The sequence below is a fragment of the Muscardinus avellanarius genome (assembly GCF_963383645.1).
Source record: "Muscardinus avellanarius genome assembly, chromosome: 21".
In the NCBI taxonomy this organism is placed as follows: Eukaryota; Metazoa; Chordata; class Mammalia; order Rodentia; family Gliridae; genus Muscardinus; species Muscardinus avellanarius.
Window position 1 is genome coordinate 5955743 of NC_137807.1, and position 26620 is coordinate 5982362.

The window sequence follows — 26620 nt, forward strand, 5'->3', positions numbered from 1 at the left end:
GGAGCTTCTGGTTTTTATTTCTGGCATAAAGAGTGTTGAGCGGTGCGGTGTGTCTGGCTTCTGCTCTGCCCGCAGCGTGGACCACCATCGTGGGTCTCCTTTACCACTCCGTACACTATTACCTGAACGGCATCCGGCCGGCCAGCACCAGGTGAGTCTTGGGGCCCCTGAAGCAGAAGGTTCAAGGCTGGTGTTTGCCAGGGCTGGCACAGACCCCCCATCCCGGAGGACATGTGTTCTCAGAGACCCCTCAACACTGGTCCCTGTTGATCTGAGGCCGTCCTGCCCACTTTATTTTGTTTTTGGTAATACAGGGAATCGACCCCAGCAGCATTCCACCTCTGAGCTATGCCCCTGGCCCTTTTTAAACTTTTTACTTTATTTTTTTGAAACTGTGTCGCTGGGTTGCTGAGAGTCTCAGGACTTGCTGAGGCCGTCCTGGAACCTGCGGTCCTCCGGTCCCAGCCTCCCAAGTATGGGGATGACGGGCGTGCGCCGTCACGCCCGATAGATAAAGCTTTGGGTTTGATACTGGGTTCTACCTGTAGGCCCTCCCTCTATTTTTCCTCTTTGTAACAAATTCCCACTTACCTTCAAGGATTGCTGAGGCCGCAAATTATAGAGACTGCTTGCTGTCCGCAGCCAGCTTCCTGATTTCCCTGGAGGTGTCGCCACCGCCCACTTTCTCCCAGAACCTGTCCGGGGCGCCTCTCCTCACCGTCCATCTCAAGCACACGCTGGTGAGTTGTGGCGAGCCATCCCCCGGTTCGCGCCCTTGCTCCGGTCTGCTCTGCGGACGAAAAGCCGGTTTGGGCGCTGGCGAAATGGCTGTCTCCCTCTTCCCAGAGCTCAGCTTCTGTGACTTTGCTTTTGCACTGTAGCAAGGAGCTCGGTCGTGCGGGCTGACTTCGGGTCCAGGGCCTCTGAGGCCGAGATGTGTGCGCAATCAGGGGCTCGTCTCTGGTGTATGTCTCGGAGGAGAGGAACGTGTTGTCTGATTCTCCGTTATCGTGTGGAACAGCCATTAGCAAGACACGGAACTCGGCCCTATCTCAGGGAAACACTCGCGTTTAGGGGAGACCGTTGGTGTGTCAGGTTCTGAGCGCGGGGCGGCAGTCCCCACGCGTCACGCAGAAATTCTCTCTGCGCTCACTCGGCCTTTGCCTGTGGGTGAGCCTGGCGGCGGTGGGGGAGAGAGGCTGTGCTGCGGCCCCTCGGGACACGCCGGCACCTTCCCGCTGGCTCGTCTGCCGTGCTCTGAGATGCAGGGCCGACGCTCCGCGGCCCAGGCAGGCGTCACGGGTGTTAGGATGAATCACTCGCCCGGACGTTTCCAGGCTGCTTCCGAGCGCGTCACGGCAGAGAGGCTGCCCCGCAGGACTCGGACCTCTGTGTGTTTCCAAGAGTTGCTGTTCTCCCGGAGGGGAGCCAGTGGGTGGCAGCGGAGGTCCCTAGGCCTGGTGGAGGGACGCTGAGGAGCCCAGAGCCCACGGAGGTCCCGAGGAGGGCAGGACTCTGGGTCCTCGGCGCTCCTCCACCCAGGAGCGAGGGCACAGGGAGCAGGCACCGCAGCAGGTGCTCTGGGGCGCTCAGGGGCAGAGAGGCCAGCGACGCCCTGGGAGCCTGGGTCCTCGTCTGGCCCACTGGGTGCTGGTGGGGGCTTCGGGTGGTACTTAGAGCCCAGGGCTTCCATGCAGCTGGCAAAGCAGCCATGGCCCGGAAGGAGGCTTTCAGAAAACTGCAGGCTTTCTCCCGAGAGCCCCAGCAGCCCTGCAGAGAGGAGAGTCCCAGAGCATCTCTGCCGGGCCGGGCTCAGGCCAGGGCCCTGGGCATCTCCTCATGAGCCACCTGCCAGAGGCTGCAGCCAGGGCCTGGGGAGAAGAGGTGTCTCCTGTCCCCGTGCACTGAGGGAAGTCAAAGGCCCTCCACGCTGCTGGTAGAAGCCTCGTAGAAGACAGCCTCTTTGTCTTCTGTGAAATCAGAAGCTGCCAATTTGAAAACCAGAGAAAAAGAAAGGGTGCGCGGAAATACAGGCTCTGATTTAATGGCTGGTTACTGCAGTTATTTTTAACCAAGAAAGCGTGTGAATAGGTATCTTGTCTTGAAGAGAGGCATTTTTATCCTACCAGAAGTGGAGGGTAATTAAAGCGCGTTGGAGCCAAGCATCCCCCAGGGTTTTGGGGTTTCCTTTGAAGGCCATGGTTAGAATTCTGAGGATGTTTGGAGGCGTGTGCTGGCGTGGCCCCCACGTGCCCCACGGGAGCGTTTCCCGTGGGCCCCCGCCCTGCCACCCTGGGCCTTGCTGCCGGGGACAAGTACGACAGGGAGCTTCTGGGCCCAGCTCCTGTCTCTGGGGCTGCCCTCTGTGTAGACGGTGGGGCGCTTCCAGGCCAGTCAGATCTTGGGGTGTCACCACGTGGCTCGTCCCGGGGTGAGGTTGCTGCCTCCCCTCCCCAGGCCCCACCGTACGGTGGGTTCGCTTTTCCATACTCCTCCTCCTCCTCTTCTTCTTCTTCCTCTTTTTCTTTCTTTTACTTCTCCTCCTCCTCTTTCATTTGTATATTTTAAACTCACTCTGGCTTTAAATTGTCTTCCTTCGTGTTTGTGGCGCTGCAGAGGAAAGCCAGGCTCCGTGTGCTGGGGCAGTGCTCCGCCACTGAGCTGCACCCCAGCCTTCTGAGAGCGCCGAGCCCTCCTCTCTCCCAAGACCCTGTTTTGTGTCTTGGGCGTCCTTTGTCACCAGCACCAGCAGACATCGTCCAGTCTCCCGGGAAAAGGACCGGACAAGCATTGAGGAAATGGGGTCCCGGGGCCCTGGACAGTGCAGGGAGCCCTGTGCGTGACTTGGTGGGGCAGAACGACTCGGGATCACGCTCAGATGCTGGCCGGGGAGCTCAGGACGGTGCTGCCGAGGCTCATGGACACCAGGGAGCCATTACGGGGCTGGCCTGAGCTCTGGAGGGCGCTGAGCACGCCTCTGGTCTCGGTGTCAGCTGTGACGACCAGGTGTGTCTCCAGATGTGGCCGAGAGCCCCCAGGAGGTGCCGGTTGAGCATCTCTGGTTCCCATGGTTGCGATGGCAACACCCAGGTGGTATTCACTGTCACATCGTGTCCCATTGGACGGCTGACCCATAGCTGGCCTGTCTATTCAAAGCGTGGATGTCTTTAGTCTGGGGCTATGGAACACGGTCACTCTCCGGGGCTTCCTCCAGTGTAATATTCAGGGCCAACCCACCATCCAGAGACAATGGATATTAACTTCTTTTTTATTTAATTTAATTTTTAATGTGGTTTTGGGGATTGAACCCAGGGGCATTCTACCTCTGAGCTACACTCCAGGTCTGTTTTACTTTTTATTTTGAAACAGATTCTTGCTAAGGTTGCTGAGGACCTTGCTAAGTTCCTAAGGCTGGCCTCAAAACCCGCGGTCCTCCCGTCTCAGCCTCCCGAGTACTGGGATCACAGGTGTGGGCCATCATGCCTGGCTACGGCTATGCACATTTGGTCGGGCTTCCCTCAGGGGTTTGTGCAGGGATGTGTGTGCGCAGTGTTATGCCGATGGGGCTGTGTCGGCTGTGCTCGGTAGCTTCTAGTGCTTTGGTTTGACGTGTCTGTCTTTCCAGGCCAGAGCTCTGAGTGCTATGACCCTTCCCACGACAGCATCGTAGTCCACATCTGCCCACGTTCTGTTTGTTCAGCAGCTGGCTGGGCTCATGTCTCCGCGGTTACAAACAACATTATCGTGAACCTTCTCTGTTCACAGTCAGCTCTCTCTTTAGTATAACTTCTTAGACTTATCTGGCTAAACATTCATACTTTCCCCCCAACTCTTTTATCTTTAAGTTAGCTTTGGAGGTTTGGGCCTGATCTGTATTTACTTGCAGAGGGAGAGGGAGAATTGTAGACTCATAGGCCCAAATACTTAGAACCGGGAGTTCAGAGAATTCAGAGCAAAGGGCCCGGCCTCCTGCCTCAAGAACACACACCTTCCCTGCTAGTGCGACCGTCCTCTCCGAGTGGGCACGCACGGCGTCAGTGGGCCCGGCAGCAGAAGGCTCGTTCTGAGCCTCCGTGCAGAACGCACAGCGCAGACCCGCCCGTCCACGCGCTTGGCGGCCACAGAGCGCGGCGGGCCGCTCCAGGGCCCGTCTCTCGCTGAGCACGTGTTTGGACTTCATTTGGCATCTCCCAGGAGGGCAGTTGCTGGGTCCTGGTGTTTGCCTATGTTCACCACTAATAGACCGTGCCAAATGGCTTCTCTGGAGCGAGTACCCGCTTGCATGCCCATCTTAAGAGTAGCAGAACCAACCCCGCCACCGGCATTTGAGATGGTCTTTCCCAGCGCAGCCGTCCTGGCACCCAGCACCGCCTCATTGCAGGCCCTATTTGCTTTCTCTTACGACATTGAAGACCATCTTCTTGCGTGTTTATTGGACATTCTGACACTCTCTCTTTTAAAATCCATGCTATCCCATTTTTTTCTGCCGGGCTGTCTGCTCTTTTTCCTTATTGATTTTTAGCCCTTTGTGCATTTCGGGCCCCGCTGCTTGTTGGATGTATGTGTTGCAAGTTTCTCCCGCGAGTGGGTCTCATCTTCTGGCCCTTAGGGTGTCTGCTGATGAACAGCGGTTTTAATTTTTAATGCGGCCCAATCTCTCAAGGTCTCCTCTCGTGCTTGGTGCATCTCGTGTCCCTGCCGAGGACTCGCACCTGATCCAAGGTCCTGGAGCGTCTCCCGCATTCCCTAAAACGTCGATCGCTTCGTCTCCTGCTTAGATCTATGGTCCTGGTCTAATTGAGTCTCGCGTGCCGAGTGAGGGTCGTGACCTGTCTCTTCCCCGTATGGACATCCAATTTACCTGGCTCTATTTGTTGGCAAGATAAACCTTCCCCTCGCGCGCCAGCACCACCTGTGTCATAAACCAGGCGACCTTTCTGCGTGGCTCTGCTTCGGAATTCTGCTCTGCCACCTTTATAACATCCTGGGGTTTATGCTCAGGCCTGAGATCTGTCCTGGTAAACCTTCTAGCTCCCTCTTCCAGCCTGGTTTTTTGGGGAACACACAACTTAAAGTTTGACATACCACACAAGACTTCCCTTTGGACAGAGCACCACACTCGACGTTGTCACCAGGGCGGGGGGTGTTAGCATCTGTTCCCAACACTGTTACATTTGAGCCGGGCATGGTGGCGCACGCTTGTAATCCCAGCATTTAGGAGGCTGAAACAGGAGGATCGCGGTTCGAGGACAGCCTCGGCTACTTAGTGAGGCCCTTTGCAAGTCAGTGAGACCCTGTTTCAAAATAAAGAATAAAAACTAGGGCTGGGGGTGTAGCTCAGAGGTCAAATGCCCCTGGGTTCCAGCCCCAGACCCACCAAAAAAAAAAAAAAAAAGTCTAATTGCTTCCCTGAGTTCTCTGCAGAATAAACCCTGCCTCTCAGCCTTCATCTCTGAATTCATAGTTTTTTTCTCTTTTCTTTTCTTTTCTTTTTTTTTTTTTTTGCCTCCAAAAGCATTATGTGCTGAGCCCAGACTTGGCTTCTTGCACTGAGCCGATGGAGCGCTGCTAATCGTGCGCCCGAGGTCGAGTTACCCATCTTTTAAGGCTGGGAAGTAGGTCTCGCTGCCGCCAGCCACTCCACTCACACTGCGTGCCGTAGTTATGATTTCTCAAAGTAACTGTGCGACAGTGCAAATTGGCACAGAAATAAAGGAGAGAAATTTAGTCTAGATGGAGGCCCATTAACGCCGCGCGCGCGCGCACACACGCGTTTTCCTTCGCGAGGATTCCAACGTAGATGACAGTTGTGTTCTCCCGGTTAATTATTTTCGGTCTGCCTGTAAAAGGCAAGACAATTGTTTGGAGGTTTATCCACATTGAAACCAAGACACCAGTGAAATTATGCTGCTATTAAGGCTTTTATTCTCCTCCTTGTGTATCTGCTTTGAAAAAGCAAAGCTTATTTGGGCTTTAAAGGGAGATTAGCTTTGGTGGAGCGTTAGCGACCCCGTCCCCGGCAGGCTTCCGGAGAGTTCTGGAAGGTCTCCCGGTGGCGCGAGTCTGTCATCTTCGGCGGGGCCTTTGATCCTTCACTCGGGCTTCTTTCTGACTCTTGGTTCCTGAGCCCGTGTTGAAGACTTCGTGACTTGGCCTTGAGAGGACAGGCCGGGTCAGCCCGCGCCACGTCAGCCAGCTCCGCCCAGCCGGGCGCTTACTCTTGGGCATATGAGAGCCAGCTCTCCTTCCAGGAATGGACCAACCTCACCTGCTCCCACCAGCACTGTCCAGCAAGCTCCTCCTCCTCCCTGCCTGCGGCTGGACCACCCGGGCAGGCACTGAAGTCCTGCAGCGGCCGTGACAAACGGGCCGGCCAAGGCGCAGCCCCGGAGAGGTCCAGCGTGGGTGTGGACAGCACCTGACTGTGGAGTGGGAGGGGCTCCTGTGGTTCCTGCCCTGGGGAGGACCTCAGACCATCCCTTGGGGCCAGCGTCGTGACGGAGCTCACAGCGAGCCCCAGCACACAGCTGGCCGGGTTTGGGGAAGATTGCCTAGCACACCGGACTGCTCTGGGCTAGGTCGCCCAGCACAGCTGGAGTGGCTGTGGGTAGGTGGTCCACCGCGAGAGGCAGCCCAGTTCTCAGACGGGGTTAGTGGTAACCCCGGGTCCGGCCTCACAGGGCCGCTGGCAGGAGGTGCTCTGGAGCTGCAGTCTTGAGTCTCAGTTGAAGCCTGCTGCACGCTGGCCCAGGTTCCCCGCACAGCCCGCAGGTGGCTGGGACTACGTTTCAGTTTTGAAACAGCAACAATTGCAAGATGTGAAGGATTCTGACTGTCACATCTTAATCTCTGTGCAGAAAGCCGAGCCTCTGGCTGCGCAGGTCTGACCTCCGCACGGCCGACAGCAGGAGAGTGTGGCGGCACTCTGGAAGTTTGTCATTGCCCCAGGCAATCCCAGGGGCAGCTGAGCTCTAACCTCTGGGGAGGGCCGATGGCCGGTGGCGCTCGGGGACAGCTGGCTGCCACCGTCCTCTCTGTCCCCTCTGGCCACCGGCTGCTGCCCCTGCTCAGAGAGGAGAGAGCGTTGTCTGGTGGGAGCAGCGGCGGATGGGCTTGCTGTGTGGGCCGCCTCGAGGGATACACGTGTATGCCTCCTCTGTGGGGCCAGGGCCAGGCCCTCCTCCGAGCTGTCACCTCTCCAGACGGGCGCTGGGCAGTGTGGTCACGCCACAGATGTCTGTCTGTCTCCTGGGCACACAGCAATGTCCAGTCGCAAAGGGGAAACGTGATGTTTGTTGGTGTTACCAGAGGCCCTTTCACTCTGGAACGCAAGGACAGATGTCCAGCTGTCCCCCGGGCACAAAGGGGCTGGTGTACCGTTTGCCCAGCAGGGCGCTGACGATGGAAGATCCAGCAGGATTAGCAGCTTTTCTGAAGCTGCGGGTGGCGCGCACGGTGGGTGGGGAGCCCCGGGTCACCTCCCGGTGTTGCTCCTCTCCGGGGACCCCACTTCCTTCCAGGCCACCCGGCAGCTGGCTGGGAGCGAGCCAACCTCCATGGTGTTCAGAGGAAGCCCCCGCCCGCCCAAGGGTGTCTTCCAGCATTGGCGCCGCAGCTGCAAAGCAGCCCAGATGTGCAGAGGGGCTTGCTTGTACATGTCACCCTGGGTGTCTAGAAAGTTCTTTCCTCTAGCTCTGCTGGGCCCTATCTCTGGAAATCCCAACAAAATTGCCTCCTTTGCAAACTGTGCAGAGGGCATAGTATAGACACGGGGTTTTAGAAATTCATGCGGAAGCTAGAAATTCGGTGAGTCTCTGCTGGAACAGCACTTGGCTCATTGGAAGCAGATTTTCTGGTCTTTCTATAGAAATCTCCTTGGCAGGTGTGTCTCAGTCCTGTGGTCTCCCTGCCTGAGAAGTACTCTCCGAGCAGAAACCCTCAAATAGATTGATGTATAGTTAGATAGACTGCACTGAGTTAAAATACAGTATACATACCCACAAAACTGTCACCGCGGTGGGGTGAATGTCACCCCAGAGCTTCCTGGCTCCCCCTTTAGGACCCTCTCCCATTTGCTCCCTCTCCCTTATCCCGAGCCAACTGGATCATCCAAGACACCTGGCCACACAACTGAGAGGAAGAGTGGTTTATTTGCTCACAGTTTTTGGAGATTTCAGGTACAGTCCATGTTAGGCCAGGTCTGTGGAGCTCTGGGCATGGCCAGAAACAGAAAGAGGGAGAGGGCGAGGGCTCTGCTCTCACATCACGGAGGTCGGAGCAGAGAGAGGGAGAGGGCGAGGGCTCTGCTCTCACATCATGGAGGCTGGAAGCCAGAGAGCCAGCCAGCAAGGGGTTTCAGAGACAAAAGCACAGACCCTACGGCAGAGCCCAGAGACCCACCTTCTCCAGCCACACCCCACCTGCCTAGATTACCGACCAGTAAATCCATTCCAGTGGATGTATCCACTATGAGATTGACCCTCATGACTTAATTTCATCAACTCTGAACATTAACACCTGAGCTGTTCAGGGGAAATTGCAGCTGATAATCTCTGCCCTGTCACTTTAGATCAACGTGGGCTTTCTAGGGCTTTACGTGGAATGGCTGCATTTTTCACTTGTCACTTTGCCCACCAGGCGAGACGGGACCTTTTGAACATTCCACCCCTCGCCCCCCACACTGCGGATTCCCACACACCTGGTGTCTCTGCTGTGCCGGCTCTGAGTGCCTTCAGGGCTCATCTCCCACGGTCCTTTCCTGGCTTCTCTGCTGTGTGTTCTCATCACCATGCTCAGAGCTGGACCTGGACCCTCTGCTGAGCGTCAAGAGTCTCCCTCCGGGCAGCCCTCTCTGGTCATCTGCCCTTCCTGCTCTAGGACCGGGGGCTTTGCCAGGTTCAACATGGGTTTCTTCTCCTTCATCCACTGTGTGGACATCTTCTCTGCTGAAATCTTGGGCACCGAAACCCGGCTCTGCTCCCGCACCCCGGGTGTGTCTGTCTCTGTTGCCTGACTCCTGGTGTCTGGGGAGCGCGGACGCACAGATTGGCCTCCCGCACTGGGTGGTGTGGTGGGCAAGCAGCTAAGTGGCCTCTGTCATGGCTCCTTGGACAGGAGTCTCCACTGCCCTTACTGCTCTGAGTATCTGTGCCGTTCCTGGTGCATGAAGGTTTTATTTCATGTTTGAACCTGACTCTATCTGTGGCTTGAGATGTTAGTATTTTTTTCCCCCTAAATCCGTGAAGGAAAAAATTATGGATGACTTTGGACTAGACCGGAAAGATTGCTGAGCGCTTCCAGAGGCGAGCCGAGCCTCGGCGTGATCCGGCTCTGCCCCGTTCTCGCTGAGCCCTCTCTATACCTCGCAGCTAAAACTCCCGGAGGAATACAGATGAGCTGAGCGGAGCGTGCAGAGACTGCTTTCCACTGAAATGCAAATTTCGTCTGGGGGAGATTCTGTTGGTATTCTTCCCTGTGGAGATGGGCTGGTTTTGCCAGTTTTGTGTCTATTAGGCAAATTGATTGGAGCATTGGCAAGGGCCTCACACACATAGGCTTCCCGGATTTCTCCTTTGAAGGGTGGAAACGTCTTACTGGTTCCCTTGTTAGTTACCCAGTGAAATACTGTCTTTGGCATCCGAGGAGAGTCAGGACTTACCTTTTAAAAAGTCATCCTTTCCTGCGTGCCAGACTCTCAAGGGGGCAAGCCATATGTTTTCTTTATTGACTTAAGAAGTGGTGTGTAAGTGTGTGGGGGGACCTGGGAAAATGGAGGTTGAGCTGTTTTATTTATGAACTTTTAAAATGGAGCAGCAGATGGGGAGAAGGTGAAGGAAGATGAAACGCATACCTCAAGCCAGGTGGGGAGGCTATGACAGGAGGATTGCGGGTTCAAGGTCAGCCTCGGCAACTTGGCGAGGCGGGCATCAACCTAATGAGACCCTGTTTCAAAATAAAAACTAAAGAAAGGCCGGGGGCAGCACTCAGAGGTAGACTGCCTCTCAGGTCAATCCCTAGTACTAAGCAAACAGTACTAAGCAAATCCTGGAGAGAGGGACAGAGGTTTACTTGGCCCCTCTCCTTAGCGGTTCTAGAATGCAGATCAGGGGCCGTCAAAATCCCACTCCCTTTTCTAAGCAAAACAGCTGCCTCTCTCCAGAGAAATAGCATCATTTTTAATGTGCTGTATCAGAGGATATGAGACCACAAACATGATTTGTTGGTACCAACGGCCACAGAACCCAGCTGTAAGAGAGATTGGAATTTCACAACCTTTTAAACCTGTGTCATTATTTCCTGAGACATGAAAGCCTGTCTTGGGAGTTTGTGATACGGTGCCCTGGGGCAGACCTATAATTGGAATTTCCTGATTATCTGCAAACCTTCCAGTCTAAAAAACATTGCACTGAGGGTTCAGTTTTATCGACTGTGTTAAGACAGCATTTTCTTCCTCAGCCGAGGATCGCTGGTGCGCACACAGACAGCGTTGGCCTGTTCTGGTCCAGACCGGCACGTGCAGGCATCCATTAAGTTACCCTTCAGTTCATAACCAGGGGGGAGTTTTGCTGGCTCTAGGAAAAAGCGCTGAGCCACAGTATTGGAAATAAAAGCAACCAGGTTGATGGGTTTGCCTGTTCCTTTTACTTTAATCAAGAACGTTGTTGTCAGTTGAGGCCAGCTGTGTGGGACCCTGGCTCCATCAGAACCCGGGGGTAGCTGAGTGAGGTGTCCCGGGACTTGGGAGGCTGGGACAGGACGGCTGCAGGGTTGAGACCAGCCTCAGCAACTTTGGGAGGCCCTGTTTCAAAAAAAAAAAAAAGAATAAAAAAATAGGGCTGGAGGTGTTTCTCAGAGATAGAATGCCTCCGGGTTCCATCCCCAGTACTGTAATAAATAAATAAATAAATAAATAAATAAATAAACAAACAAACAAACAAACACAAACACAGTCTTGCTAAGTTTCTGGGAATCCCACAAGTTGCCGTGGCTGGCCTCGATCCTGTGGCCCTCCTGTCCCAGCCTCCCAAGTCCTGGGATGACGGGCGTGTACCACCTTACCTGTGTAGCTTGCTTCTTTCTCTTCTGCTCTCACAAGTGCAGATCATCTTGGAAAAATTCTAACCAGGTATCTGGGAGGAAATAATTTATAACACAAACTCCTATTCCATGGGCAAGAGGCATCTGGAGGGAAATTCATCGGGAGAGAGTGGGCGGCGGCGGAATCAGACAGCGGAAGGCGGCGGGCGGGACGGGAGCCCCAGGGCGGCCCCTTCCCTCGGGTCTGGCCAGAACACACAGAAGATGCCTGACTTCAGAGCGAAAGCCAGTTGGCCTCAGTATGCAGGGCCGACAGCAGCTCTGCCGCGGGGCGGGTGGACGTCTGTCTGTCCCCTGGGGTGGGGACAGCAGCCCCAGCTGGGCTCCCATCTGGTTGTCAACAGGGAAGCAGGAAAGGTAAACACTCTTACACCATCCACAGCGATTGAGACAGCAGGATAAAATTTGTATTTTTTTATTTTGGTACTGGGGATGGAACCCAGGGGCGTTTTACCTCTGCGCCATACCCCAGCCCTTTTTGAAAAGATTTTTTTTCAGTACTGGGATTAAACCCAGGGGCATTCTACCTCTGAGCTACACCCCCAGACCTAATTTTTAGTCTTTATTTTGAAACAGGATCTCAGTAAGTTGCGGAAGGCTTCACTAAGTACCTGAGGCTGACTGCGAACTGCAATCCTCCTGTCTCAGCCTCTCAAGTACTGGCATTACCAGCATGCGCCACCACGCCTGGCTGGAGATCCAGTTTTGAGTAGCAATATGGGGGTGACTTGGAAGAGAAGGAGACTGTCAAGGGGGTGACTGGGTACCGGCTGGGGACCGGGGCCGGAGGAGTACCCGGCCCACCCGCCCTGCTGGGCCGTTGGGGCTTCCTGGATGCTGGACGGACCGCACCGAGGGTGCAGTGGGCCCGGACAGCATGACGCAGACTGGCCACAGACAGGGTGAGTGCAGAGGAGGGGCCAGCTGGCCGAGAAGGCCGGACGTGCGCTGTGCTCAGCGTCCCTCAAGCTGCTGGACACAGGGCACTAGGCTGAGGCCTTAAGTACAGGTTCGAAGCCAAGGCGTGGCTGGCCGGCTGCCCTGGAGGGAGGCTCAGAGGACCCACCGGCCTCCTTGTAGGTGTTGTCAGTGTCTGGGGACCTGGACACCTGGTCGCACAGCCTCTCTGTGTCCGCGCCCCACCTCCTCCGGGCTCTGACCGCAGTTGGGGCTCATCCTAACCAGTGTGCTCCCTGGAACTTCACGTAAGCTCCTCCTCAGGGCCTCTGCTTCCAGATGAGGTCCCGCCCCAAGGAGGATCAGGGTGGACGTGAGTTTGGGATCCGCTGTTCCATCACAGCAGAGGAGCTGACACGAGGCAGGCAGTCAGCTGCTTTTCTGCTTCTGTAGGACCTGCCCTGCGGTGTCAGACGCGGGCGGCTCAGAGCTGGCGGCCAGGGGCCCTGACCTGCCATGCGTGTGCTGATGGACTGGGGCTCAGAGGCCAGCACACAGGGTGAGCTCCGCCGTCTCAGGAGCGGGGTCCCCTGGAGGAACAGCAGAAAGGAGGGATAGCGGGGTCATAGATGCCCCTAGAATTCAGTGCGAGGAACAGGTTTTGGAGTCTCTTAGACGGTACGTCGCCATCCCCAGCAAAACTAGTTCTGGTACAAAGACCAGGAAAATAGATGTTGATTAGACACCTGCGGGGTCCTCAGAGGAGGTGGGGTCTGGGCTGGGGGCCTCCCTGGGCCGCCTAATCCAGCTCTGAGTAGAGGCTGCCCTCCGGGCCAAGACGCACATCAATCCCCATCTGTCTACTCCGGGTTACCGTACCTGCCATTCACCCAGGAGGAGAACTCAGGGAGGCCCCACTGAGCCCGGCGTCCCGTAGCCACACCCCAGAGTCACCAGGTCAGTCACCACCACGCGCAGCTGGCTGACCCAGAATCCCCCGGAGACGCTGAGGCAGGGGGACAGGAGGGCGGCCGGCGGGGCACCGCTCCAGAAAAGCAGTCACGATGGCCGTTCACACCACCGGGGGCGGGATTCGGAGAATAACGGCGTCTTACCAGTTGGTGTCTGAACTGTAGCCTGGGTGCGCGGGCTCCGTGCCCATCTCTGGATCTGCCTGGCCTGACATTCGGCAGAGCTTTAGGAACACATTAGGAATGAGAGGAGATTAATCTCGCCCACTAAGCGGGGCGAGGAGGGGAGGTCGGGGTTGGCGGCGGCTCAGGCCCTGTAGACACCCTGAGGACTTTCCAATTCGAGAATCATCTTTTGGCTGAGCTCTCTGGCTCCGTACCCAGGTTTAACAAGATCTCACGCGGAGGCCTCTCCGAGCCCCTAACGACTCGCTCACGAAAGGCTGCGGTGTGTCTATTTCTCTTACGAATGTAAAGACACCCTGGCAGTAGGAATGCCTTTCTCTTGTGTTTGTGAGTTGTCCCCAAAGCGTCTTGGGTAGAGGCCAGTTATCACCAAATAAACAAAAGGGCAATTGGGACGTTAGACCTACGCACTCTAGTGGTTTTAACAAGAACAAGGGAGGAGAGCTGCCCGAGCGCAGGTGAGATCTCACCTAGCCGCTGCTCCGGGGCCAAACTGCGGCGCTTCCTCTCTCCTCGGTGCCTGCCATCTTGCCTTCCTTGCCTGGCGCCGGCCCCTCTGCTGTGCGGGCGCTTGTGCGTGCGGGTCCAGCGCCCCCACGGGTTTCTGCTTTGCACTTTCCTTGCCCCTGAAGCATGCCGCTGCCTGGCCCTGCGTGTGTGGGTGCCCGCAGCCTTCTGTCCTGGGGGGACGTGCTCCTGCTTGGCCGTCCCTCTGCTCATGGCTCCTGGAGCTGATGGCCTGGGGCACCCAGCAGCCCCCAGACCCCTGCAGGCTCAGGACCTGCGTGGTGAGTTGGGGGAGCCGATGTCCCTTCTAGAACCTTCCTCCTCCAGGGCGAGGCAGGTGCAGCCCGCCTAGTTGCCGTGCGGCGGGTCACAGAGCTGGAGAGTCTGGACCTGACTCCTGCGTCTGCCACGTGCCAGCGGGCCCCCTCCTGCCCCTGCGTCTTCGGAGCTTACTTGGCAAAGTGGAGCTGCCCAGGCAGAGCGCTCACAGGGTGCCCTGGGCGCTGATGACTCCATGGGTGTAAATCATGCAGATAGGGCCAGCCGTGGCGGGAGGGGGGACTGCTGCTCGTGCTGGGACCACGGGAGCTCAGGGGAGGCTCTGGCCGCCCCGCGAGGGCGTGGCGAGGTTTGGGCGCCAGCCACGAAGGACGCTGGTTCCCTTCAGCAGAAAGATGGTTTATGGTACAGATAAAGGGAGCTTTGAGGCGTTTCAAAGTAAGGATGTAGACAAGGTCTTACAAATCCATGGTATCTCCTTGTCTTATCTTTTTCAGCACAAGGAAAGGAGGCCAAGCTAAGCGGTAACATGATAATAAAATACAACAGTTAGCCAGGCGAGCTTCATGCCTGTAATCTCAGTATCTGGGAGTAAGCTCAGTACTTGGGAGGCGGAGACAGGAGGATCCCTGGTTCAAGGCCAGCCTCAGCAACTTAGTGAGCCCCTTAGCAATTTAGTGAAACTGTTTCAAAATAAAAATGGAGCCAGGAATGGTGGTGCACGCCTGTCATCCCAGTACTTGGGAGGCTGAGACGGGAAGAGCGCAGGTTCATGGCTAGCCTCAGCAATTTAGCAAGGCCCTCTGCAACTTAGTGAGACCCTGCTTCAAAATAAAGACTAAAAAATAGGGCTGGGGGTGTAGCTCAGGGGTAGAATACTCCTGGATTCCATCCTCAGCGCCACCGGCAAAGAACAGACAAATTTAAGACCATGTTAGACGGTGTCGATGCTGCAGGAAAATAAACTGGAAATGGGGCCGGGAGAAGGGCAGCCTGGGGCAGGAAGGGCCCATCTTTGAAGACGAGGTGGAAACCCTGGGGGAAATTGGCCGTGATCTTGGAGGAAGGCTTTGACCCAGGGCTCTGTCTTGCAGCGTGTCTTGCACTTTTAAGAGACCCGATCATTGATTAAAATCACCTTGCGATGCTGGAGAAAACCAAATGTGTGAAGACTGTTTCACCAAAGCGTTCGGGCCAGAGGCTCTCGTACGCCGCGGCGTGCTCACGGGAACTGCCCCACAGCGTCCGGTAGCGCGGCGGGAGACCACGGGGCCCTCTGGTCTTGCAGCGCGTTTGGGGGCGCCTGCCTGGAGGAGCCATCGACCGGCTGCAGGCAATCCCAACCCCCACGTGGTTAGAACAGGCGAGCCAGCAAGGGAGAAGGCTCAGCGGAGATTGTTGACGATGGCTCCGAGCTGCGGCAGTCAGACAATGGAGCCGGGTCCTGGGCAGCCGGGGCAGAGGCGTCCAAGTGACGGAATCGCCGAGACACTGCGCATCTGAGACCCAAGCCACCTGCCAGCAGCCCGGTTTCCCCAGGGCCGCTGGCTCTCTGGCATCCGGGCTGTGGTCCATGGAGTAGCTGCCATCTTGTTAGGGCTGAGGGCGCCCCGAGCTGGCCTAGGGGAGTCCAGCAGCGGACCAGAGGCCGAAGGCAAGTGGTCCAGTCGACCTGTTCATCGTCTTTGTCCCTGGTTCCTTCGCCCAGCTGGGGTCTCCTAAGCACCTCCGTGTGCCCTGCGGAAGCAGCCACGAGGAGACAGACCAAAGGCTCCGTCCTTATTTCTGAGCACATTCTGGAAAGGAAGGCAGTAAATAAGTAGATTTGTAGCGCGCCGCAGGGGACTTATGCTATAAAAAGTAAATGGGAGGGGGTGGCGTTGCCGTCCGTGGGCCGGGAAGGTCCTCAGGGACTCCCGTTTGAGCAGAGGCCTGTCAGGAGGGAGCCGTGTGGTGGACTTGGGGTAAAATCATCCTGAAGGGAGAACGGAGCCAGTGCAAAGGCGCCGAGGCACAGCCGTGAGGGCTGACGGGACAGAGGAGGGAGTGGTGTGAGATCGGCCGGCGGCCTGGCCTCGCTGCCATCACAGGGACCCAGGCGGGAAGCGGCGGCCACGCTCAGCCCCAGCCTAGATCGTGGGCTGCGAGCGGCTCCCCCCACTCGGCCTCTCCAGCGCCTCACGTGGTGTACCCGTGTCCTTCATTTCAGACGCATAAGCAGCACGTCGATGCCACCCGTGACGGCAACCGCGTCCGGCTCTACTGCGCCTTCCTGGACTTCAGGTACTAGCGGCGGGCACCGAGGGGCGGGCAGCGGGGGCCCGCAGGGACACGGTGCTGGGCAGTCATGTGTCGCCCAGGGCAGGACCCAGGCCGCTGTTGGAGCCGCCATGGTTACTGGGTCATGCTTGCGGAGCCCTCAGGACGCAGGCCGGGACGCCACTTCCTCTCCGACCCCTCAGGGCAGGGCTGCTGCTGCTGCAAGGATTCCCTGTGACCAAGTCCCCTGAAGCCTGCGGTGACCGTTAAGCCTGGGCATCAGAGGAGCCGCTTGCAGGCCCACCGTCACCATCGTGGGAGTCTCAGGGAGGGGCCTGGGGAAGCAGCTCCTTACCGACTGATAGGTCTGAATTTTAGTGTGTTAGCCAGGCATGGAGGTGCGTGCACACCCGTGATCCCAGGACTTGGGAGGCTGAGACAGGAGGATCGCAGGTTCAAGGACAGCCTCAGCAACGTAGTGTGACTCTCAACAACCTAGTAAGACCCTGTTGCAAAACAAAAAATAAAAGAAGCTGGGGTGTAGCTTGGAGGTAGAACGTCCCCAGGTTCCATCCCCAGTACCACAATATTAGTGACAAAAAAGAAGTTGAGTGTTTTCATTTTAATGTAGGATCTCAGACAACACAATAGAATAAACGAAAACAAACGAAAAAGCAATAAACAATGGCCCAAACCCAAATCACCCTATCAAGACATGAGTCACAGACCCAAGTAGACATTCGTGGAGAGGTTCAAATGGAGTGGCACCAGGAGTACGAAAAAGTGCCCAGCGTTGCTCATTATTAGCGAAATGCAAAGCCAAGCCGTGAAGAGCTGTCGCAGCACTCCAGGAAAAACGATGCTTACCAAAGAGTCAGAGGCAGAGCCTGGCGAGGGCGTGGAGCACAGGGACCCTAGCAACCGCACACGGGAACGTAACTTAGTATGGCCGTTGCGGAAATCAGAACGGCAAGTCCTCGCAAAACCAAGAGCAGCGCTGTCACGGGCCCCGGCCACCCACTGCCGACTGTGTCCGGAGGGGAGTAGCTGAGCACGGCCAGGGACCGCTGCCTTCCCATGCGCACCGCGCCCTGCTCACAGCGGCCCGGAGACGGCATGTCCCAAGGGGCGTCACCCACTGATGCTCGGTTGTGGAAAAGGGGGCTTTGTATACCGATATTCTGCGCAATGGTTCGCCTTTGCCCTCGGTTCCTGGGCAGGCCATCTGTGTCTTTTCTTAATCACTTTCACCAGAAATTTTTCCATTTTATTTATGTTTATTATTTTTTATTTTTTGGCGGTACTGGGGATGGAACCCAGGGGCATTCTACCTCCGAGCTACTCCCCCTGCCCTATTTTTTATTCTTCATTTTGAAACAAGGTCTCGCTGGATTGCAGAGGGCCTCACTAAGTAGCTGAGGCTGTCCTTGTACCAGATCCTCTGGTCTCAGCCTCCTGAGTGCTGGGATTACAAGCGTGCGCCACCATGCCCGGCTCGTTTATTTATTTTTTTTAAAGAACTTTTAGTTTATTGATTTTTTTCCTCTATTGTGTTTCTGTTGTCAATTCCACTGATTTATTCTCTTTATCTTTAATTTGCTTCCAGAAGAGAAGTAATTTACCTCTAGAAGGCTTGCTCCGGGTTTAATTTGCTCTTCATTTTAAAATTTCTTTCTTTTTTTTTTTTTTTTTTTTTTGGTGGTACTGGGGTTCCTGGAAGCCCTTCTACCTCCGGGCTACACTCCCAAACCTATTTTTACATTTTCATTTTGGAAACAGGGTCTCCTAAGCCAGCGCGGTCCTCCTGTCTCCGCCTCCCAAGCGCGGGGATGACAAGCGTGCGCCACCACGCCCGGCTCGTTTTAAAATTTCTGAACGTGAAGATTTAGATAATGGATAGAGAGCATTATTATTTTCTAATATAAACACTTAATGCTGCAAATTCTCCTAGACACACTGACTTGGCTACATCCATGGAGCTTGATGTGTTGTTTTGATTATCGCCGAATCCAAAATATTTTAAAAATGCTCCCATGTGACATGCTCATCTGCTTCCAGATTATTTTGAAATGTGCTGTTTAATTTGCAAATCATTGGGAATTTTTTCAATCTTTCCTCCTATTGATTTCTGATTAATTTTATGATATGAAAGCATACTATCTATAACTTCAAGTTTTAAAAATTAAGAGTTGTTATATGGCCTAAAATCTGCCCAGTTTTGGTGAATACCTGCGCATTAGGGGAAAGCGCGTTCTTGGTGGAGTGTTCTCTAAATATCCAGTAGATGAAGCTGACCCATAGTTACGTTCAGTTCTTCTGTATGCTTGTTATTTTATCATCAACTTTGCTAATGAGAGAGGACCAGCCGGGCGCGGTGCGCACGCTCGTCATCCCAGCATTCGGGAGGCCGAGACCAGAGGATCGCCGTTCGCGCCCAGCCTCAGCTACTCAGTGAGGCCCTCTGCAAACCAGCGAGAACTTGTTTCAAAATCAAGAATAAAGAAATAGGGTTGGGGGTGTAGCTTGGAGGTAGAATGCCCCTGGGTTCCATCCCCAGTATCTCAAAAACAAAAAAAGAGAGAGATACCCATCTGTATCTATGGGTTCTGTATCCGTGGATTTAGCCAACCATAGATTAAACACACATGGGGGGGAATGTGCCTGTTTTGACCACGCACAGACCTTTCTCTGTCAGTGTTCCCTAAACAATGCCAAATCACAACGACGCGCCTTGCCTTTGCCTCGTACTATCAGCAGTCTCAAGACCGATTGAAAGCGTCCCGGAGGCTACTCGGAGGCTGTGCGCCAACACCGCAGCCTTTGCGGAAGGCTCTCGAGGGGCCGCGGTGTTAGCTAGAGGTGCGTTTCCCCTCCTCCTCTCCGTTTGGTGAATTGGTCTCTTAGTATATTTTAAAGCTGTGTTGTAAGGAGCACGCGTTTAGGATTGCTACGTCTCGGAAAATTGACCTCTTATCATTTATTTATTTATTTATTGGAAAACATGTCAGTTTTTGGAAAACTGGCCTCTTCTTGAGCTGGGGTCAAAGCCAGGGCCTCTCACACGCTAGACAAGGCCTGCTGAGCCGCTCCACCAGCTCCACACCTGCAGCGCCTGTCCGGAGGACAGGAAATGCTCTGAGGTCTAGTCCAATCTGGCTCTAGCTACTCTGGCATTTAGTAAGCTACTTATTTTTGTAGTCCTGGGGATGGAGCCCAGGGGCCTTCTGCCTCTGAGCTCCACCCCCAGCCCTATTTTATTTTTTTACTTTGAATCAGGATCTCGCTAGGTTGATGAGCATCTCATTACAGGCAGAGGCCAGCCTCGAGTCTGTGATCCTCCTCCTCTCAGCCTCCCAAGTACCGGGAGCACAAGTGTGCACCACCAAGCCCAGTTTACTCTGGCTTTTTTGATTACTGTCCACATGCTCTATTTTAACCTCTCCTTTTACCTTTATGCTATTTATATATTTATATTTAGAACAGGGGTTTTTAGGACTGCTGATGTGTTTGGGTTAAAATCTACCCTTTGGCGGGGTGTTTTCTAACTTGGCCATCTTTATTTATAGTGTTATCTTTTTCTGAACCTTATTTGGATTTCAGAGTATCTTTGATGATGCAATTTTATTTCCACTATCGATTTCTACTTTATACCTCCTTTTAATTATTTTTAGTGGCTGCTCTGAACTTGCAGCTTGCATGTTTAATCTGTCCACGTCGACCTCAGTCAATAGTGTGACGCTTCAAGAGCTCTTAAACCATGACAGTGGTGTTCTCACCGCTTCTGCCCAGACCGTACGGTACCGTGGTCAGTCACGGTATCTTGATGGGTGCTATGAACACACAATCATGTTGCTGGATTTTCCCCCCCAGACAATTGTCTCAGAGGGCAATTAAAGATAAGACCATGGTAATGGCACATTAAACTTTTATTTATTTGATTTCCACCTATTTTATTTCTTTCTGCATGTCCAATTTTCTGTCTGCTATTATAGCCCTTTAGTCTTTAGTACAAATCAGCTGGGAACAGATTCAGTTATTATTTGTCAAAGAAAATAATTTTTTGAGAGATCATTTCACCGGGCTTAGAATTCTGGGTGTGTGTGTTGCTGGGGATGGAACCCAGGGGCATCCTACCTCTGAGCTACACCTCCAGACCTACCTTATTTTTTTCTTTGGAAACAGAGCCTTGCTAAATTGTGGCGGCTGGCTTTGCATCTGCGATCCTGTCTCAGCCTGCCACATGCTGGGGTAACAGGCGTGCGCCACTATGCCAAGCCTGGGCCACTTTTATCTGGACTTATACTGTAAGAAATTATACAAGTAATACAGCAACATGTTTAAAAAGTGAGACGCAGCCGGGCGTGGTGGCACATGCTTGTAATCCCAGTCCTTAGGAGGCAGTGACAGGAGGATTGCAAGTTCAAGGACAGCCTCAGCAAGGAGTGAGATTCTCATGGACCTAATAAGACCCTGTTTAGAAATAAAAATAAAATAGGGCTGAGAGTGTAGCTCAGAGGTAGAATGCCCCTGGTTTAAATCTCCAGTAACACACACACACACACACACACACACACACACACACACACACACACACACACTTGGTAGTATTCCTCTTATTACATTTGTATAGATCGTATTTTATCTCTGCACCCGAGTGACCATTTTTCTGCTAGACGCAGGCGTCCCAGGTCCCAGCCTCACACACACTTTTAATGTCCCCCGATACTTTGTCTCGAGGACCCCTGTGGGCCTGGATCTTCACCCCACGCCAGGCCAGCCCCTCAGGGGAGCTCCCTGGCTATTTTGGGCAGCGTCCCACCTGCAGGGCTCCTTGTGGGAAGTTCGGGTCCCGTTTCCGAGGCAGCCTTTGTCGGAGCCGAGAGCAGCTGTTCACCTACGACCACGCCGCCTTGCTCAATGCCTGTTAATTCTCGGGTCACCTCCAGCTGAAGCGTGACGTCCCTGGGATCCGTGGGCAGACAAAGGATCTGTGTAGACTACGGAAGCCCGTGTGCCGACCCCTCTCCGGGTCCTGGGAAGACGAGGGCCACGGGCGAGGGGAGGGAGAGGCCCACAACCCATCTTCAGTCTCTTGTCTTCTCAAGTTATTGATGGGGCTTGGCTGCCGGTGTGCTCGCGCTGGGCCGCGGCCGGCCGGCGCGGGCTGGGCTGCCGGGAGACTCGGCGAGGACGGCCTCTTCTCTCGGCGGCTTTGCAGCTCCAACCAGATACGGTACAAAGGTAAACTGAGGTTTTCCCGGGGCGGCCGCCTTCGGCGGAAGCAAAGATTTTGTCTTGGCTGATGACTCAAAGGGGCAGCTTCTGGGAAGGGCCATTCCAGATACCTTTTTTTTTTTTTTTTTTTTTTGGAATTTGGAAAGATAGAGACCTACAGACAAATCGTCATCCTCATCCTCACCATCACCAAAACTCTCCTAAGAACATGAACCGGCTGACATTGGAGCCTGTTTTGCTTCAAAATGTTTGCCTTCATTTGGGTTTATACATTACAAAATTATACAAGTAAAATATCAGTTAAACATTAAAATCTAAAGCCGGGCGTGGTGGCGCACGCTTGTCATCCCAGCATTCGGGAGGCTGAGACAGGAGAATCGGGGTTCTCGGACAGCCTCGGCTACTTAGTGAGGCCCTCCGCAACTCAGTGAGACCCTGTTTCAAAATAAAAAATAAAAAAATAGGGCTGGGGGGGTAGCTTGGAGGTAAAATGCCCCCGAGTTTCATCCCCAGTACCAAAAAACACCACAAAAAGCCCTAAAATATAAAAAAAGCAAACACCTAACCAGGCATGGCGGTGCGCGCCTATAATCTCAGGACTTGGGAGGCTGACATAGGAAGATCGCAGGTTTGAGGCCAGCCTCAGCAACTTACTGAGGTCCTCTGCAACTTAGTGAAACCCCGTTTCAAAATAAAATAGGGCTGAGCCAGGCGTGGTGGTGCACGCTTGTCATCCCCGCGCTTGGGAGGCTGAGACAGGATCGCGCGGGTTCGAAGCCAGCCTCAGCTACTTAGTGATGCTCTCAGCAACTTAGTGAGACCCTGTTTCCAAATAAAATATAAAAAAGGGCTGGGAGTATAGCCCGGAGGTAGAAAGCCTCTGGGTACCACCACCATAAAAAAATAATAAAATAAAATAGGGCTGGGGGTGTGTAGCTCAAAGGTAGGACACCCTGGGTTCAGTCCATCTCACTTGGACTTTCCGTCTCCTCCTGACCTCCTGCCCTCTCTCTGGAGGCAGCCATGGCAGGGAGTTTTTGAGTTTTAGAACTTACACATAACTTATATGGATGACCAAAGGAATGCGCGACGCCGTCTGTCTCCTGCCTCCTGTATCAATCCTTATGCATCGCGCTTCTGTGTCTTACCTGTAGCGATGCCTGCTGCTCAGGGATGCTCTTTCTAACAGGTGTGCACCACTTCTTCAGATCTATATAATAACAAGGTCTCACAGGCACCAGCTGCCGCCCGGTTCCTGCCAGCCTGCCCCGAGAGCCCACCCGCCACGCGGGGCTCTCCCGCTCCGCCTCCCTGGTGGGCAGGCGGCGGCTGGCGGCCCTGGGCGCACGGGCTGCTGCCCTCTGGGCCTCCCCTGATCTTGTCCGCTGTGTCCTCAGCTCCGGGGAAGGCGTGTGGTCCAGCCAGGGCTGCGTGCTCACGGAGGGAAACCTTACCTACTCCATCTGCCGCTGCACGCACCTCACCAACTTCGCCATCCTCATGCAGGTGGTCCCACTGGAGGTAAGCGCCCGGCTCGGGAGCCCCAGGTCTGCAGAGAGGCGGGTGTGGGCGGCCCCGCATCCTGGTTACGGTGCCCCCAGGTCCTGCGGGCTCCCGTCACTCTCTAAACAGACCCTAGGGGGGGGGGCGCCCGCTCTGGGAAGAGCTGCTCCCGTCCTTAGCAGTGGCTGGACATCTGAAGGGCATGCTGGGGACAGTCTGACCCTAGCCGATGCTCATCAGCGCGTGGAAAGCCTGCCTTGGGCAGGGGACGTGGACAGACAGGTGGCTTCCCTGGAAGTGAATTCCGGGGGTCCCCAGAGCGCTGCCTTTGGAGAGGTGTTCCAGGGACAGAGGAAGCAACCTCAGCTCACAAAGAGCCACAAACAGGGGCAGGGGCACAGGTGCTCTGGCGGCGGCCCTCGTCTTCAGGGGTCATCTTCCTGGCTGGGCAGCTCTGCAAGGGGACCTCGGGGCCACTGGCCACCCCGGTCACTTACCGGGCACAGGGGTTTGTCAGGCGCCCTGGATGTGGGTGCGAGAGTCCGGTGCCAGCACGGCCTCTTGGGAAAGCGGGTCCCAGGAGCACCCTCAGGAAGCACCCTTCAACAGGACGGCCACACACTGCAGCCTGAAGACCGGCTTTGGCCGGCCGGCAGGTCTCATTCAGCCCACAGGGGTCTAAATGCTTAAAAACGAGCCCAGCGTGGCGGTACACGCCTGTCAGCCCAGCACTTGGAAGGCAAGTACCGCCTAAGCGAGCTGTCTTCCTGGCCATCGTGGGTGACGGTAGGACATGAGGGTGGGCGAGGGGCGCGCCCAGCACACAGCGCCGTGCGTTTGACCGGGGGGGAAGAGCAAAAGCGGCTCTGTCTACGAAGTCGGGAAACAGGGATCCTCGAAGCAGTAATGGTGACAAGCGCGTCACCTCTCAGTTTCGGTGGCACTAGATTTAGCAGCCTGTGGGTGTCTTCGTGGGAGCGGCACACATCTGTTCATTCCCAGGGAAGGTCGATTCGCAAGTGGTTCAAAATGATCCCTGCTAACGCAAACGTGCTCGTGAGCATTAAAGAATTCAAGGCAGATTTCCCCAAGTAGAGACCAGGTCCGCGGCACGTTTGCGGATCCATGAAGGGGCGCGGATGGCTGTGTCTCCTCCATGACGTCTCCTCTGCGCCCTGCGCTCGCGCTGCTGGGCTTGGGGCTCCCGGTTCAGGCTCTGTGCCTGCGAGCTCGGGTCTCCCCTTTCCTCTCTGAGCTCCTCTTCTGGATTTTCTCCTCCGGCTGATTTCAGAGTTTTCTTTTTCTTTGAGTAAGCAAGCCCCTCTGTGCAGTCCTGGCAGACAGGGCGGTTCACTTGAGGGGTGCCTTAGGCAGGTGAGCTGCTAGGGCGGGCGGTCCAGGGCCATTGTGCAGGGGGAGACCCCAGCATGATGCGTCAGGAGACCCCAGAAAAACACACCCAAGCCGGGCATGGTGGCTCACGCTTGTAATCCTAGTACTTGGGAGGCTGAGACAGGATCACAGGTTCTAGGACAGCCTCAGCAATTTAGAGAGGCTCTCAGCAACCTACTGAGACCCTGTTCTTCCCAATAAGAAATAAATCTGGGTTGGGGGTGAAGCTCAGAGATAGCATGCCTCTGGGTTCAATTCCCAGCACCACAAAAAGAGAGAATGACACATCCCAGGAGACCCCAGGATGAGGCTCAGGAGACCCCAGGATAATGCCCCAGGAGACCCCAGGATGAGGCTCAGGAGACCCCAGGATAATGCCCCAGGAGACCCCAGGATGAGGCTTAAGAGACCCACATCCTAGGAGGCCCCAGAATGACATTCCCTAAAAGACCCCAGGATGACACCCCCGGAGACCCCCACCCCAGGAAGCTATCTCAGGAGCTCTGAGGGCTGAAGGTTTCTGGGAATTAAACCCAGAGGCACACTCTCTCTGGGTGTCACCCCCTCTCATACGTGTCAGAGATGCAAATCCGCATCTCGTCCTAGGATTAGAAGATGCGGGGGCTGCGGGAAAGGCGGGGGTCCTGCCCCTGAACGCATCTCTGCGGATCCAGGAAGGCACTGAACAAGCAGATCCATGGCTGGGAGGGGTCCCAAGGTGGGGTCGGCTCCTCGGGTGGGGTGCTTCCTGAGCTCGCCTCGCCCACCGCTCCTGCCTGGGAGCCTGGCGCATGGCACCTGCCCCCGTGCGTTTGGTGGAGGTAGGAGTGACTCAGCTCCCCCAGGAGATGCCTGACGCAGGCCGGCCTAGCAGCACAGCCATGGCCGCCCACGACGCAGCTGGTGTGCCGAGCACAGGCAGGCGGGTGGGCAGCCAGCAGGGGGCGCAGGGGAGCCAGGACGGGGACAATGCCTCCTGGGCCTCACCCCGGCTCCTGCAGGTTCCCGGGAGTCTCTGGGCACCTGGATGTGGGTGCGAGAGTCCGGTGCCAGCACGGCCTCTTGGGAAAGCGGGTCCCAGGAGCACCCTCAGGAAGCACCCTTCAACAGGACGGCCACACACTGCAGCCTGAAGACCGGCTTTGGCCAGCTGGCAGGTCTCATTTAGCCCACAGGGGTCTAAATGCTTAAAAACGAGCCCGGCGTGGCGGTACACGCCTGTCAGCCCAGCACTTGGAAGGCTGAGACAGGAGGCTGGCAGGTTCGAGGCCAGCCTCAGTCTCTTAGCGAGACCCTGTTTCAAACTAAAAAGGGCCAGGGGTATAGCTTGGAGGTGGAGTGCTCTGGGCTCGATCCACACTACCCCCCTGCATCTTTTAATAATTTATGGTCATTATTTTTTTATTTTTTTGTGGGTCTGGGGATTGAACCCAGGGGTATTCTTCCTCTGAACCACACCCCCAGCTCGATTTTATTTTTAAATTTCGACTCAGGATCTCCACTCGCTTGCCGAGAGTCTAAGTTGCTGAGCTGGCCTTGAACCTGCGAGCCTCCTGTCTCAGCCTCCCAAGTCCTGGGATGCCAGGCGTGCGCCCCCACACCTGGCTGCATGTTCATCCTTACCTAGGGAGGGGGAATGGTGTCCCCTTCCAGAGGGGCTTTCGCTAAATAGAGAGAAACAAGCAGCCCTTGGTGGCAGAGGAGCCCCGCGCGCCGCCGGGCCCTGAGTTTGCACACAGAGCCTCCCAGAGTCCCTCAGTTCATGGTCTCTGACTCAGAGGGAGCGTGTCCTGAAACAAACTGCAGGCTTTTCTTGGCTTTTCTAAATGTGCTCGCGGTCGGGACAGGAAGGGCATGCCGGGCAGGCCACGCCTTCCGGTCCACCCTGGACTCTTGGGGTGGCAGCCAGGTGTGGACCTTGAGCCTGGCGGGGCTCCGGCTTCCAGGGCTGGCAGAGGGCGAGGCTGGCCCTGAGACTCAGGTCCTGTCCACAGGGGCCTCAGCATCCACCGGACGACTCCAGAGAGCACCCCCTGTGTGACTCGGCCCCTGCCCCATGGGGTAGAGTAGGGCTGGGGGTGTAGCTCAGAGGTAGAATGCCCCTGGGTTCAACCCCCAGCACCCCAAAAATAAACAAATAGAATACAATAAAATAACAGTTGTCAGAGGCACAGGAGAGGGGTGCAGGTGACCATGTCCATTTAGAGCAGAGATCCTGAGGGTCTGCAGTGCGTTGGGGGATGGGGAAGAGGCGCATCACAGCCATCTTGGGGAGCCATCCACACTCCTAAACT

At 55.4% G+C, this 26620-nt stretch overlaps 1 protein-coding gene across 1 annotated transcript in view; it reads left to right on the forward strand.

The window, feature by feature from the left end:
• Positions 1–26620, forward strand: part of ADGRD1 (adhesion G protein-coupled receptor D1) — a gene marked incomplete at both ends in the record, with an annotated part of 84075 nt that overhangs the window by 33875 nt on the left and 23580 nt on the right. Inside the window, 4 exons of the mRNA XM_080717749.1 lie at positions 76–151; positions 599–740; positions 16147–16220; positions 22829–22952. Coding sequence (XP_080573875.1) covers positions 76–151; positions 599–740; positions 16147–16220; positions 22829–22952 — 416 coding nt within the window. The remainder of the gene's footprint in view (positions 1–75; positions 152–598; positions 741–16146; positions 16221–22828; positions 22953–26620) is intronic.